Source organism: Chanodichthys erythropterus, chromosome 15, assembly GCF_024489055.1.
Source record: "Chanodichthys erythropterus isolate Z2021 chromosome 15, ASM2448905v1, whole genome shotgun sequence".
Taxonomy (NCBI): domain Eukaryota; kingdom Metazoa; phylum Chordata; class Actinopteri; order Cypriniformes; family Xenocyprididae; genus Chanodichthys; species Chanodichthys erythropterus.
Window position 1 is genome coordinate 25,848,865 of NC_090235.1, and position 14,712 is coordinate 25,863,576.

Here is a 14,712-nt window from a genome sequence, read left to right on the forward strand (position 1 = left end):
TATATATATATATATATATATATATATATATATATATATATATATATATATATATATATATATATATATATATATATATATATATATATATATATATTATTAAACAAATATAAAATTTTATTTTATTTTATTTTATTTTATTTTATTTTATTTTATTTTATTTTATTTTACCAGTAGAGGGCGTATGGTAACATTTAGCTCCATGGTAACGGAACAGCGTTCATCCAGATTTCCTGCTGCAGCATAAAGCATTGGCACAACAATCTTTTTAGCATTTTAAAAACGTCATGATTCTTTTCGCTTGAGGTTATATCTTTAATGAATAAATCGATATTGGTTTTCGAGTCATAATGAGCCGCACTCCTGATGCAAGAGCGAGGTAAAAGTTGTGCAGATTTGTTGTGACGATTGGGAAGCTAACTAGCCGGCTAAGCTAAATGATACAAGCAGTTGTCCATCTGCTAGCCGGCGTTTTATTGTGTAAATGACTATGTACTGTATAAACAGAACTTGTTTTAATATATTGAAGCATAAACTACATAATTATCTTTGTAACCGAAATAAAAAAAAATGTTAACAGTATATCATGTTTGCACATTTCGAAGATACAAGATGATTAAAGATGCTATATATGACATCCTAAATTAAAGTGTATTATTAAGACATGTCTGTTTAGTTTTGTATAACACATTTTCAAACCATATAAATGCTGTAGCGTTTTTTTTTTTTTTAGATATAAGCAGGATACTACAGACAACAGCTTGCTTTAAACAGAGAATGTATCTCTGGCATATTATATATATTGATAGTCTTGTAATGTACTTTTGCTCTCTTGCAGAATAAATCTTATAACCCTTTTAGCATGTTGATGAAGGGCGAAACCTGTAGTCTACAGGTTTATCCTTACAAAATTTCCCAAATCAGATTATCTTAATTTTTCTCTGTTGCAAATTACAGAGACATCCAGACCAAACAGATTCAGGACAACATCACCACTGTAGAGAAGCACTTTGGAGATCTGTGCCAATTGTTTGCAGCTTACGTCCGTAAAACTGCACGACTGCGGGACAAAGCCGACCTCCTGGTCAAAGAAGTCAACCTGTATGCTGATACAGAGACACCAAACCTAAAATGTGGATTGAAGAATTTTGCAGATCAACTGGCCAAGATTCAGGACTATCGGCAAGCAGAGGTGTGTTTAAAACCATGAAAACAACTTTAGAGTATTTGTGTTTCCTGCTAATATACAAAAACATATTATTGTTCACAGGTGGAGAGGCTGGAAGTGAAAGTTATAGAGCCTTTGAAAGCATATGGGAATATTGTGAAAACAAAAAGGGTAAGGTTTTCTTCATAAGTCCCTCAGTGATGAAGTGCAAGTAAATGGGTTCATACTTTACAGTTAAAATATAAAACTGACCTTATATCAATGATCTCACGAGGGCAGCATTGCATCACATTCCGAGTATGCATGATGTACAGTGACTGTTGTCACAGGTCAAAACCTAAGAACTACGGGGCTCTGTTCTTAACTACCTTTTGTGATTTTATCTAATTTATGTACAGGAGGACCTGAAGCAAACACAGACTGCAAGGAACAGAGAGGCCAAGCAGATGCAGCAGCTTGAAAAAATGAGGCAGAGAAACCCATCGGACAGACAGATCATTGTATCCTTCTTATTTCTTCTTTCACTGGAACTACATAACTGTGAACTAGAAAGATTCAGCAGTTATTAGTTTGATTACCATGTACATTAGGGCTGTCAATCAGTAAAATAATTTAAAAAAAATGAATAGTTTAATTACATACAAAATATTTGCTGAGAAAGCCCCAAAGTAAAGATAATTTAAAGTTGCTAAAGAGTTTTTGAAATGAGCGCATGGGTAAGAACAACCCCCCTCCTTCACAGCTCATTTAGAGGGAACGCCTCCCAAAACTCGTGCATGAGTATCGGAACACGAGTGTTTACCACCGGCATTCGCTGTGTTATTAAGCCGGACAGTCATTTAACGACTAGCTAAAACATTCTGACTGTGCTCAACATACAGCGATTGTTTCCTGCTCCTGAAGCAGATTTATATACTTTCACATGGAATTTGAACACCGACTAATCGCAGACTGAACGCAACTGGCTCTGACTGGACGCGTTTGAGCGCGATCAGTCATAAGTATCAATTTACATTCATAATCGGCCTTACACTTAAAGCCGCGCACACACTTAGTGGATTCATTATGTCGGACTCACCGCAGGTGACTCATAATCTGCAGTTGTTACTCCTGTCTCCTGACAAAAACATTGCATGCGGCGCCTGTGGAGTGTGGAAAGTTGCTGGAGCGCGCAGCCGCGCGTCTCTCACAAGGAACATCATGGCAGTGATTGACAAACCAGAGGGCCAATCGTTTACGCGATGATCGCATAAACGATTGGCTGATGTTTTTAAGGCCCTACCTCGTGCACAGATGATGTATATTAATATTATTCCTTTCAGTGCACCTAATAAATAGTATTTTATCAGTTAGTACAGACAGTTTCAAGTAATATTGCAAAAATGTATAAAACAAAACATCCTCTTTAGCACCTTTAAGACATTATTGTGTCAGATTAGTAAATTAATTAATACATATCCACCTTAATCCTGACTAGTTTACTGTGTTTCGAATTATTGGTTGTACTTCTGGTTTGGGGAACTTCCATTAAAAAAGAATGAAACGAATCATGTCAAATCATAAGGTTGCCCTACAAATAAAGCCGTCAGTTTGACTGAATGAGCTGTTAATTTTTCTTTCATACGTGAGAATAACGTAAAGATTGGTATTTTAACGTGGCGTTATAACAAGAATATCTATAGCAAGAGCTCTTTTCAGCAGCTGCTTTCTATCCTCTTGATTATTTCCTTATGTCCCTTTGCATACCGCTGTAATAATATGAAAAAGGACAACATATACTAAACATTTGTGGTCTGTTCTCCCGATATAATTTACGATATATCCCACTGGAATGCACGAAGAATCTCTCGTTTTTCTCCTCAAAGGCTCACGTCTCTTTCCAGGTTTGTTTTCATACGTAAATACAATCATCTGTAAAAATGATGGAAATCACTTTAAATCACCCGTCCGTTATTGCTGTGGAAAGAATCACGCTTTTTCATGGCCTGTTGAAAGTACCTTGTTGATGCTTTTACACTTTTAAATGTCCTTATAATGTTCGTTGGTTGAAGGGTGAGTAGAATAATGTCATCTCATTGTAACCAGTTTAAAAAAAAAGCATTACTGCGTTCATAGAGCGAGTCTTTCACTGTCTGTTTACAGCTTAACGGAAGTTACACCCATAATTTGCGCAAAGCGTCATGGGGCGTAGGAATAAGGTGGATAAAAAGGTCAATACTTAGGTAGACTTAGGGGTCTTTGGCCATCTGCAAGTTACAAAGTTTAAATTTAAAGTTTAAAATTATATAATTCAAAATATCTGCATATATCGCTGCATATTTTGGATCGACAGACAAAACTTTTTAATATTATTTTATTTAAATATTATTTTAAAGGTGCAGTAAGCAATTTCTTAGAAATATTGTTGAAAGTGAATCGGACTGAGCACCACAACACACTCGCAGCCAATCAGTAGTCGGGGGCATATACACTCATGATGATGGTGGAGGAGAGAGAGTGAGCAAGAGGGACATTTGAATTGAATTGAATATTTGTATTCAAGTTCTGGGGGTTTTGTTTTACATCTTTAATATTTAACGTGAATCGACAGCCTTACTCTTGACATTTTAATGCTATATAAAGATATTTGTTGTAAACCACAGAATTACAGATAATACCTTAACAGCCTCTCTCAGTCACAGGTGGGCCTTGTGTGCAACAAACTGTAATATCATCTTGAAACAACTTTTATTTTCACTTAATTATAACCAAGTAGGTCCAAGTCAGCCTGGTAGTAATATGTCACCAGCACAGGCAAGTCAATATCACTCGGTGGTCATCCTTGAAATGCCTCTCGGGCAGTTATTTCAAAAATATTTGAAATCACCAATTAAACTTTCTCATTAATTTTGCTTCTAAATGCTTAAATTATGACCAAAAAAAAAATTTCAGAACATTTTTCAGAAGACAGACAGTTTTTGTACCAGAGCTTCTAACGGCGGCAGCAGTGATGCAATGACTGTAACAACTGGCGATTGGCTCTTTTACTTAAAAGGCGAGACTTATTCCGCCATATTGCACGTTGCACTTTCTCCCACTCATAGTACAGTTGCACCATCTTTGTATATCTGAAGTCTTTGCATATACTCAGCTTGATGTGAAACTTCTCATTCTGCTAGTTTGAAACTCTCAGTAGACTCTCATTTATGTCTACTGCTTGGAACACTTTGTGCTTCATGTTTTATTGTCGGTTGTGTCACGAAAGGCTGAGAGTGAACTCCAAAGAGCCACAATGGATGCCACACGCACGACTCGCCAGCTGGAGGAGACAATAGATGACTTTGAAAAGCAGAAGATTCGTGATATTAAGGTCCTTCAGACTGCACAGTTACTTATTTATTTAAAAAATATCAGCTTATTTGGAAAATGAAACCCACATTTAAGTACACTACCATTTAAAAGTTGTTTTTTAAAGAAAGAAAGAAATTAACACTTTTCATCAAATGTAAATACATTATGTTACAAAAGATTCATGTTTAAAATAAATGCTGAACTTTTTATTCATCAAAGAATCCTGAAAAAAAAAGTATCATATTAAGCAATTTTTAAGATTGATAAGAAATGTTTCTTGAGCACCAAATCTGCATCTTAGAATGATTTGTGAAGGATCATGTGACACTGAAGACTGCAGTAATGATGCTGAAAATTCAGCTTTGCCATCACACAAAATATATTAAAATAGAAAACAGTTATTTTAAATTGTAATAATAATTCACAATATTAATCGTTCTACTGAATTTTTGATTAAATATATGCAGCAAGATTAAGAGGCTTCTTTCAAAAACATTATAAAATCTTACCGACCCTAAACTTTTGAATGATAGTGTATATTAATTCTAATTAAATATCATGTATGTTTAATTAAACTAGCAACTTTTCAAACATAAAATCTTCCAGTGCTTCACTGGAAGATTACATCACAGAAATGACTATTTAGACTGTTCTCATGTGTTTGATGCAGAAAATTTTGGGTGAATTTGTGACGGTGGAGATGACGTTCCATGCCAAGGCCTTGGAAATTTACACAACTGCTTACCAGCACATTCAGAATGTCGACGAGGAAGGAGACCTTGAGGTGAGCGTTCTGCACCAGCACCGCTGCTCTGGCAGTCCTGCTGGTTTGAGCTTGTCTGTCTTAATGTCTAATCAAATTATATTTTTTTCTACTCCTGAGATCCCCCTGCTGTCATAATGATGAAAGCTCTGGTTGCCCCCTCCGATCCTGATACGTAAAAGAACCGGAGAGGCATCTTGCGAAGCGTGTTCAGTCAGCTGTGGAATGTTCGCACTGGCTAATGCATTTATTTATGAATTCATAGTTTGGCGTGCCAAAACAAATTTTATGCTCAAGACTCTGAGTTTGCTAATATTTCCTTGACTTGCCGGGGAGAGTATCGCATGAATATTATTTCATCAGGGATTTTTTAGGGAAATGTTTCTTCGTTCTTGTCTGAACTTTGCCTGTAATTGAATGTGGAACTTGTAAGAGTCATATATTGGCACATGGTGACAGTTTTATGAAGATACAACTAAAGCATATAGAGATGGATCATAAATATTCTTCTTGTAATATTTAACTGGAGTTAATAAAGTTGAGGTGACAATGTTTGTTGGCACACCCTCACCAGGACAGAGTGTGTAAATGTTTTTCCCAATCTAAATGACATGTTTCTCTGTTGCTACAACACAGTATGTGGTACTAGTTTGTGTTGACTCATTTCTCTTTTTAATATATCTTGTTTGTACTCATTATTGTTTTATTATGTGGCGGCTAAGTGAGATGACATTAGGTTCTTGGTGGTCCATATGAAGAGCAGTCTACAGTCTACCCTTTTTTTTTTGTCTTGACAGGTATTTAGAAATTCATTGCACCCCCCTGATTACCAGTCACGGTTAGAAATAGTTCGTGCCAATTCTAAACTGTCCCTGAATCGAACTGGTACATCAATGAGTAAATCAGGAACAATGCAGGTAAGTGCTTCCCCATATTTTATTTTTACATTTACAATAGAAAAAAAAGAAATAGAAAGTGTTAGTATTAATGAGTCAAGTGTCGACAAAAAAGATGCATTCTATCTTTAGACGCATTACGTATTACAGTGGAGGTGCATGATTAATCGTTAAAAGATTGCGATCTCGATTTAAACACCCACACAACTTATTCCTAAATGACAACAGTATGACTATCTATTAAAACTTTGACAAGTACAATCACAGTGGAACATTCAAATTTTCATTGGCGCTGCCACTGAACCAGAGAGAGCAGTTGTCACGTATAGGTATGAAACAGCTTTGCAAACACACAGTATTATTATTTTGAGATAGAAGTACTGGTATAAAAGTTTAAAGTTCAGATATAAACATAGATGTCTACAATAGCGATCAAAATAGAGTAAATCACCTTTCAAAAGTAACTTGACACTTCAAATAAACATTGTATAAATTAAAGGTGTGTTCCAAACAAAAGAGAACACCTGAATCTCTTCACGAAGAGCCCTTTCACAAGTCTATTAGCAAAGAGTACATGCGATTGTTACTTCAATGAAGAAATTTAAATATGACCCATATGGCATGTCCTTGGAATTCATTTTAAAGCTAATTGGCGGGAGAGTTTCAATTAATGTTTAAACAGAATAATTCAAGTTGCTTTGTTTTGCTTGTGATATTTTACATACATTTCAAAGGTATAGTCAGTCAAACTATACCTTGACAAACCGTTTGCCGAAACGTTGGTAAATAAACTATTTGCAAGTTGATTGTGCGGTCATATTTTTTATATACATTTTACATACATTTGTCATACATTAAATATGAAGTTTAAATAGTGTTCATAGGTAAGAAGTACCATTTTCATAGGTCTAAACAGGTGAAGATAAGGAGGAAATTACATTGTCTTTCATTGCTTCCTTCATCAAGTGTGTTCCAAATGGGCCCTTTCCCAAATGGCACCCTAAATGTTCGCAGTCTTCCTTTGTGTCCGCATTTTCGTGACGTAACGCCACAGCAGAAGTGTGCATCATGGGTGCATATCGACTGCAAAGGATGTGCTCGCAAGCACCCTTCTGAAACCTAAAATGACAAATGGGACACCCTACGTTCTCATGGACTTCATGATCACATGCACGTGGTGGCCATTGTCCACAAGAAACGCACACTGTAGAGTGTTTGTCCGTTTAGGGCTGCTGTAGAAACATAAAGGCGCATAATGGCGACTTGATATGGAGGGGGGGGCCTGCGGTAAATGAGATAGAAATGGCTCGTTCTAAGGTAATAAAAACATAACGGTTCATTATATAAGGTCTTTATGCACCACTGAAAACAGTTATGTATATTATAATGCATTTCTGTCAATAGATCCTCCCAATTTTTACACATTGCACCTTTAAAATTACTTCAGTTATTATGTGGATAATATTAATGCATTTATTCAAAGAAAATTTCTTAATAAAACATAAAACGGCTTAATATGCTTTTACTTCAGGGAATAAATCCAAAATTTTCCATTATTCAGCAATTAATAGCATATTTTTTGGTGAAAAAAATCATATTTTTATGTTAGTTCCCAAAAACTATGATTGAACGATTTTTCTTCTGGTGTAGTCAAGAACATCTAGCAGACAGAGGAAAAGGGATGACGAAGAAGATGAGGAGGATGATGATGAAGATGAGGATGATTTGGAGGAAGTGACTGATGATGAGCATTAAAATAAATTTTCTTCGCCATTTTGACGATGACATTCCCGAACTGTATTTATGAGTGTTTTGAATGGAGATGAATTTAAATTACCAACTATAAATGTAATGTAATGATAGTTGATCTATGTTAGTTAAAGGTGAGTGCATGGTTATATGTTTGCTCTCTTGTAAATCATATACTATGAAATTATATTATACTGAATAACACCTTCAAAGAGAGTGTTACTTTAATTTTTTTAATCATTTTACATCTCCCAACATGTTTTTTTATGTACAACGTGCCAAGCTGTTTCGGCGATCAATATGATATTTGGTTAGAATGTGCCTTAGAGAATGTCGGTGTACCAATAAAGCTGGTTCTTGCTTTTGCATAATAGGCAATTTTCATGATCTCAAATATCTGAGTTTGCATTTGTTCTTCTGTTTACAGAGCATACATACGAAAGACTCACTGTGGGTACGTTATACACACTAAACAATAGTGAACCCCTGAAACTTGACCCACCCTGTGTCTCATAGCTTTCATGTCAGTCAAGAATGAGTCAGAAACAATAACCAGTACTACTGGTATACTTATGACTAGCAATGACAGAAGCAGAAGCGCTGAAGACACATAATTAACATTGAAAAAATGAAATCAGTATATGAACCAAGAATGAAGGCCACTGATAATGTGGATGTGCACTGTTTCACAAAAAAGATGCATTTCAACAATCTATACAATATATTCACATTGATTAGCATTTGTAAAGATTTCATTAATTAAAATTATAATTGGCTGCACCTTTGGACTGGGAAATGAATGGTCGAAGCAGGTCTTTGTCTCCAGATGTGCGGATACGTGGCGTTTCGTGACAGATGCACAACACGGCCATTCATTCAGTGGCATTGAGGATGACAGTAACCGAGTAAAGGGTTCCCTTCTCACCCGTCTGACTCATCCTTTGTAGAGGCCGTAATGGGAACTAGTGTGTGTTTGTGTGTGCTGTAGCGACTGACTTTACTGAATATTAACATGATGGTTGCCTCGCAGCGGTTTGTAAAAAAAGCAAAAAAGAGCATAACTACTGCATGAGTCACAGAGAGAGAGAGAAAGGTGCTGCAGGCTCTGGGTACATGTTCCCCAGTATATACACTCTCTCCATCCATCAAACAGATTCAGAGATTTAGCTGTCACTCTAAAAACCCTCTGTGACCTCTGCAATGATGTGTTTTTTTGACGTGCATCATCTCTGAATTGCTGCACAATTGAAATATTTCTTTCTTTTTTTATTGAGTAACATTGTTTATCTCTCTATGATACATATATTATACATAATTAACCATATATAAATATACATATTATTTCTAATTAACAAAATTGCAAATAAATAAAAGAGAAATACGTTTTGGGGGGAAAGAATTTTTTTAACCAATGTTTTAGAAAATAATTTTTTCTTCAAAAATAATCTCAAATGTTTCTTATGTTATTAACTTATGTAATTAAATATGTATCAATTTAGAAATGTACAGAAATGTTTTTAAATGGGTCATGAATTGAGAAATCAACTTTTCCTTGAGCTTTTGATATATCGTACTGTAAGAATGTCCTGTAAGTTTCAGAACTGAAAACTTCCTTGTTAGTCCAATAAAATCTTTTACTGACACCCAGTGAATGACTCATCCCGGAATTTGCCTATCTATAGATGGGTGAAACACTTACTTCATCATCGTAACATTAGCCCCACCCACTTGCGTATTAGTGAGATACAAGACTAAAAATAACATTACCTTTCAAAGGATCCTAAAATTAAGAATATGGTTATTTATTTTCAACAATGTGAATGTCTCAATTGAGCATTATTTATTTGTATTTCACTGTGGATTCTTTGGTAAATCAATCGCATTTCGGCACAGGCTTTGCAAACCGACTTTTACGATATGGACAGTAATGCAACTACATGTAAGTAACTGTTAATTCTAATGCCTGATCTGATATGTATTGATTCATGTACAGTCAAATGTTCATCTATGCATCAGTAAATCAATCCAGTGACTAAACAGTCAACTTCATGTTGTTTCTCTTAATAGGATGAAAATAATCTGTTATTTAAACAGTGATTAAATTATGTATAGAAAGCGATCAAAGAACGCTCCCTTTACAATCGCTGGAGCTGTCAATCAAAACGGCAAGTTCATCAGTAACTGAGTTCTGGACTCCCGCCAAAACTCCCCATTTTATTCAACAAATCTCTTAGTGACATCGCAATTGCACTATTAGTTAAGATGAAAGTATTTGTTAGTGTGCAGAAATTAAGTTGCAATGACGAAATCACTGCTTTCATTCGCTCAGCAACGTCTGTGATCGGCTGTTCATCACTGCAACCTTTCATGCCATGATCTAAATATAATGCCATTGATCTAAATGTAACGCTATAATCAACACTTTTCACGATTAGTTAATCTTGAGAGCTGTAATAGTAAAAACGTGCTAAAAGTTTTCAAGAGCGTAATACTTAGGCTAACATATGTGATTTTTATTTCAAAATTATGGCAATTTTTTGATGTAAAAAAGTGCTGTAGAACTCAACATAGCGCTGCTGCACAAATAACATATATCAATAACCCATAGCAGATCTATACAGGTGGAGCTGGGGAAGGTGGGGGGTTTCATAGGGACTCTGAAGCGCACTGCAAACTGGTATAGTGAATGTAATCAGCCATTTAAATGTGTGAGCAACAAGCTCATGGCTGCAGATGTGACATGGACCAATCAGCTTGTGTCAGTAGTGAACGCTGTAATTATCCTCAGCTTGCATTAAGAGCCATCAGCCTGTGCCATCTAGAGTTTCATGACTGAACTATGTATTTGATACTTTTTTATTAAAAATGTCAAAACAGTGAAAAATAAAGCCCATGAATAGATTAATAATCTGCAATAAGAGCAATAACATGCATTAAGAAAATAGACAGGGTGAATTTTTATTTTATCACAGTTGGAAGAGCTCTTAAGCATGTGTTTCCCTTTGAGAGTGACCTGAGGTCATGGAGAGAAAATCAAATGTCATGTGGCTGAAAAACAACATATTTTTTGGTTCCTTGTAAGACTGCTATTTTTATTCCAACAATGTAATTTGTTGTTTTTTTTTCTGAATTCCTAGAAAGTGAAAGCAAATTATTGCATTTTCCCCATTTAAAATTCTTTGGAATTTGCATAATGAATCGAGTAACAGTTGCAACATCTCCAAAGCAAGAATTAACTTGCAATTCTTTATTGACAGATTTAACTTATATCCGCTGCATCAAAAATTCCAATGAAGCAAAAAAAAAAAAAAACTGGTTAACCATATACTATGTTCTGAGTAGAAGTACCTGCACTCCAGGTTTGTTCTGTCACCCAGTGCTGTTTTCATTAATGGTTTCGACATCCACCTTCAAAAGCATACTGCTGCCACATATAATATTGCGCAAGTGCTTATCTAAGTCTAGGATGATACAATCTGCCAGAGATGCCTTGGGGTCATAAGCTTACAGCAGGCGGAAAAGAAAACAGGCATCTTTCTTTTCTGGCTCTGACCCTCAGCTATATACAATGAGGATATGCAAAGCCGCATGGTTGGGTTAGTGTGTTTGTAGAAATATGTATTTACGTTCTATTATTGGTGTTCAAATATGCAACAGGTTTCATTCGGCAGGTTTAGTCTCCTCTCTGTGTTAAGATCTAACTCTGATTCATTGGAGAAGCATGTTGTATAAAGCACCAGACCCATACATAGTTTCAGGCTTCGCCCCCTGAACAGAATTTGGAGATATGAGTCAAAAATGTTGATTAAAAGCGATACTTGAAACTGCCGAGTCTGGGTGATAACGTGATACGCACCTACTAGAAAGTCTGGATGGCAAAAACGAAGCTAAATAAACAGATTTTCTGAAAGGTATAAGCTCAAAATCAGTGGCAGATCCGTGAGGAAATTATTTGTATTTTTCTGTGTTCAGGAAATTCTCATGAGGTTAAAGGGCAAGATGCCAAAACCCCAATCGTAGATTGTTGACCTCATTGGCATAAATCCTCCTTGTTTGAATTATATGACATGCAGAGACGTAGACTGGCTTCGTGATTAAGCTATAGCTTGCGATATGAGAGGAATTCATTACCCACAGTAAGGAGCCAGTGGTTTTACTAATGTCTGGGAACAGCGCACTAATTGGGAAAATCCCATAGGATTTATACAACAAAGAGGAATGTGTCCCAACTCTTTATGACCACACATGTTGTCAGCCAAGCACATTTTCTCTATTTCCATCAGACGTGCCAACTTTGTGCTGGATCCAAAGAAACCGTGTATTTCCACAGGTGAGACATTGAAGAAAAATGTCTTATATTGCACTGAAGTGTTTATATTCTATCACGGCTTAATAGCGTTTTCATTACACGTCCATTAAACTAATGAAACTTACGTCATAAGACCGCTTGTTTGATAAGCAGTGTCCTATTTCATGGTCTATGTGAGGAAAAGCCCAGATTTCCTTATCAAGCATAGTGACATACGGATTCTAAAACTCCATACATGGCATGCTGGGCCATGTGTCATCAGAAATAAACAGAGCAGGCAGAGACGAACAAGCGGTGGCCGTTTCAAAGGAACGGATAAGAGAGACAGCCATGGCGGTTTGTTTTGGAAAAAGTGAAGAGGTTTCCATGGAGCCACTATTTGATCCCATGATAATTAGCTTAGCTCACTGATTGCACAACATCCTCTCCATTGGCTGCGAGGTGGCCTCATCAACAGGAACGTGCCTCTGTTTATGCTTACAGTCACCACAATGCCCAACTTGAGCTTAAAACAGCTCACGATCAAAACAGGAAACGCAGAGGAGGGTTGTTTGTTGTTGTACATCCGCACTTGTTTTCACCCAAATTACTTTTTTTTTATGGTTATTGCTAGTGCATGGTAGGGTTGCCAGATATGCATAACAAAACCAGCCCATTGGCCAATCAAAATTGGCTCAATAGCCAATTAATTTTATCTTTGGATGATGCTAGGAAACTAATTAATGCATTTATCTTTTCTCGTCTTGATTATTATAATGCTATGTATACTGGCTTGCCTAAGGGTGCTAAGCTACAACTGATACAAAATGAAGGAGCAAGAGTACTATTGAAAATACTTTTGAAATGAGAGAGCATATCACAGCAGTTTTAATGGAATAATAGAATACTTAATGGAATATATAATTTAATGGAATTGGTTGCAAGTTTACCAAAGGTTGGCTTTTAAGGTTCTTTTAGTTTATAAAATGCTGCATAACTGGCAGCTTTATATATTAATGACTCTTTGTTGAGATATGTTCCAAATTCTAGTTTAAGATCCTGCTTGTCTTTTGGCACATTACATCTTAAGTGATCCTGTTTTGGCCACTATATGCTCCAAAAATTTCGAATGGTCTACCAAATGAAGTGAAATAGGCTTCAAGCATTGATATTTTTAAAAGTTAAGATGTACCATATATTTTTAAAGTTGCTTATGAGTATATTTTAGTACTGTCAAATCGATTAATGATGATTAATCGTGTCTAACATGACAGTTTGTAAATATATGTGTGTAAATACACACACATACACATATATACTATATATATACACAAATGCAAACTTTTATGTTAGATGTGATTAATTGCGATTAATCGATTTGACGGCACTAGTATATTGATATTGTGTGAAAATTTGTTTTTATTTTACCTTTTGAAGCTTTTATAATTGCTTTTGAGTATTTTTCATATTAATATTATGTGAAATTGTATTGTTGATATTTGTTTTTATGCTTGTGAAGTACTTTCAGCTGCATTCTATGTATGAAAAGTGCTATAAATAAATGGTTATTATTAAGATTAATAAATGCTTTAGAAGTATTTATAATTGTGTTAGTTCATGTTAACTAACTAATGTTATTTTAACAAATGTTCATGTTAACTATAGCTACTGTTAACAAATGCAACCTTATTGTAAAGTGTTATCAAAATCACTGTATAGTAGGGATCATAAACACAGTCTGTTTTCATAAAATCATCTTTACTCTTAAAATTGATAGCTGGAGAACATATGCCTTTGTTGGGGGTATCAATTAAAAAAAAAAAAAAGCGTAATTTTACAATCTAAAATATTCCTTATAAAGGTATAATCAATGAAAAATGCTTCCGTAGATGAAATATAACAATATAATTTTTTTTTTTTTTTTTTAATTTACTTGCAATAATTCAGAAGAGATCTGTTACCATGGAAATGAAAACAGCCACATTCAGGCTCTCATCTAGCATAGTTTTATCATTGGTAGTATATAAATTGAGTAGAGTGAAATATTTCAATACAAGCTTTTCTGTCAAATAATTTATGCAATATGTCAAACTTTTAACCCACAGGGGGATGGTCTGGGGCAACCCTGCTGTATAGTGGAGGTTCCATCATGAGCTGTTTAAAACAGCCTTTTTGTGTAGTTTTGCCTATAAGAGGCTGTCTTAAAGGGATAGTGCACCCAAAATTGAAAATTCTTCATCATTTACTCCACAGATGTCACTATTCACAATCATTTTAAAGTTAAAAAAAAGCAGCTTGGGGATTCTATTAAATTTCACCTTATCTGTTCCAGAAAGATTTGGATTGACATGATGGTGAGTAAATTTAAGGACGCAGTTTCGGTATCCCCCCAAATCCCATAAACCTGACCGGCGTTTATATAGGAGTTACAGCAAGAGAGGATTACAGCTAAAACCACGGTAAACCCATAGAATATTACCACATCAACATCTAGTCTATTCCACAGAAGAAAAGCTTA

At 35.4% G+C, this 14,712-nt stretch overlaps 1 protein-coding gene across 1 annotated transcript; it reads left to right on the forward strand.

The window, feature by feature from the left end:
* Positions 1-215: 215 nt before the first annotated feature.
* cibar1 (CBY1 interacting BAR domain containing 1) lies at positions 216-8,318 on the forward strand. Its single transcript, XM_067411833.1, has 9 exons — positions 216-379; positions 958-1,192; positions 1,271-1,339; positions 1,567-1,668; positions 3,844-3,849; positions 4,413-4,517; positions 5,169-5,282; positions 6,059-6,178; positions 7,808-8,318. The coding sequence occupies exons 1-9, from the start codon at positions 351-353 to the stop codon at positions 7,910-7,912; spliced, it is 885 nt and encodes a 294-aa protein (XP_067267934.1). The 5' UTR covers positions 216-350; the 3' UTR covers positions 7,913-8,318.
* Positions 8,319-14,712: the final 6,394 nt, after the last annotated feature.

Excerpts from the sequence above, each read along its gene's own strand:
- cibar1 (XM_067411833.1), top strand. The coding sequence starts at position 351 with ATGAGCCGCACTCCTGATGCAAGAGCGAG. Across the intron at positions 4,518-5,168 it reads AGAAGATTCGTGATATTAAG|AAAATTTTGGGTGAATTTGT; the intron begins GTCCTTCAGACT and ends TGTTTGATGCAG. Across the intron at positions 5,283-6,058 it reads ACGAGGAAGGAGACCTTGAG|GTATTTAGAAATTCATTGCA; the intron begins GTGAGCGTTCTG and ends TTGTCTTGACAG.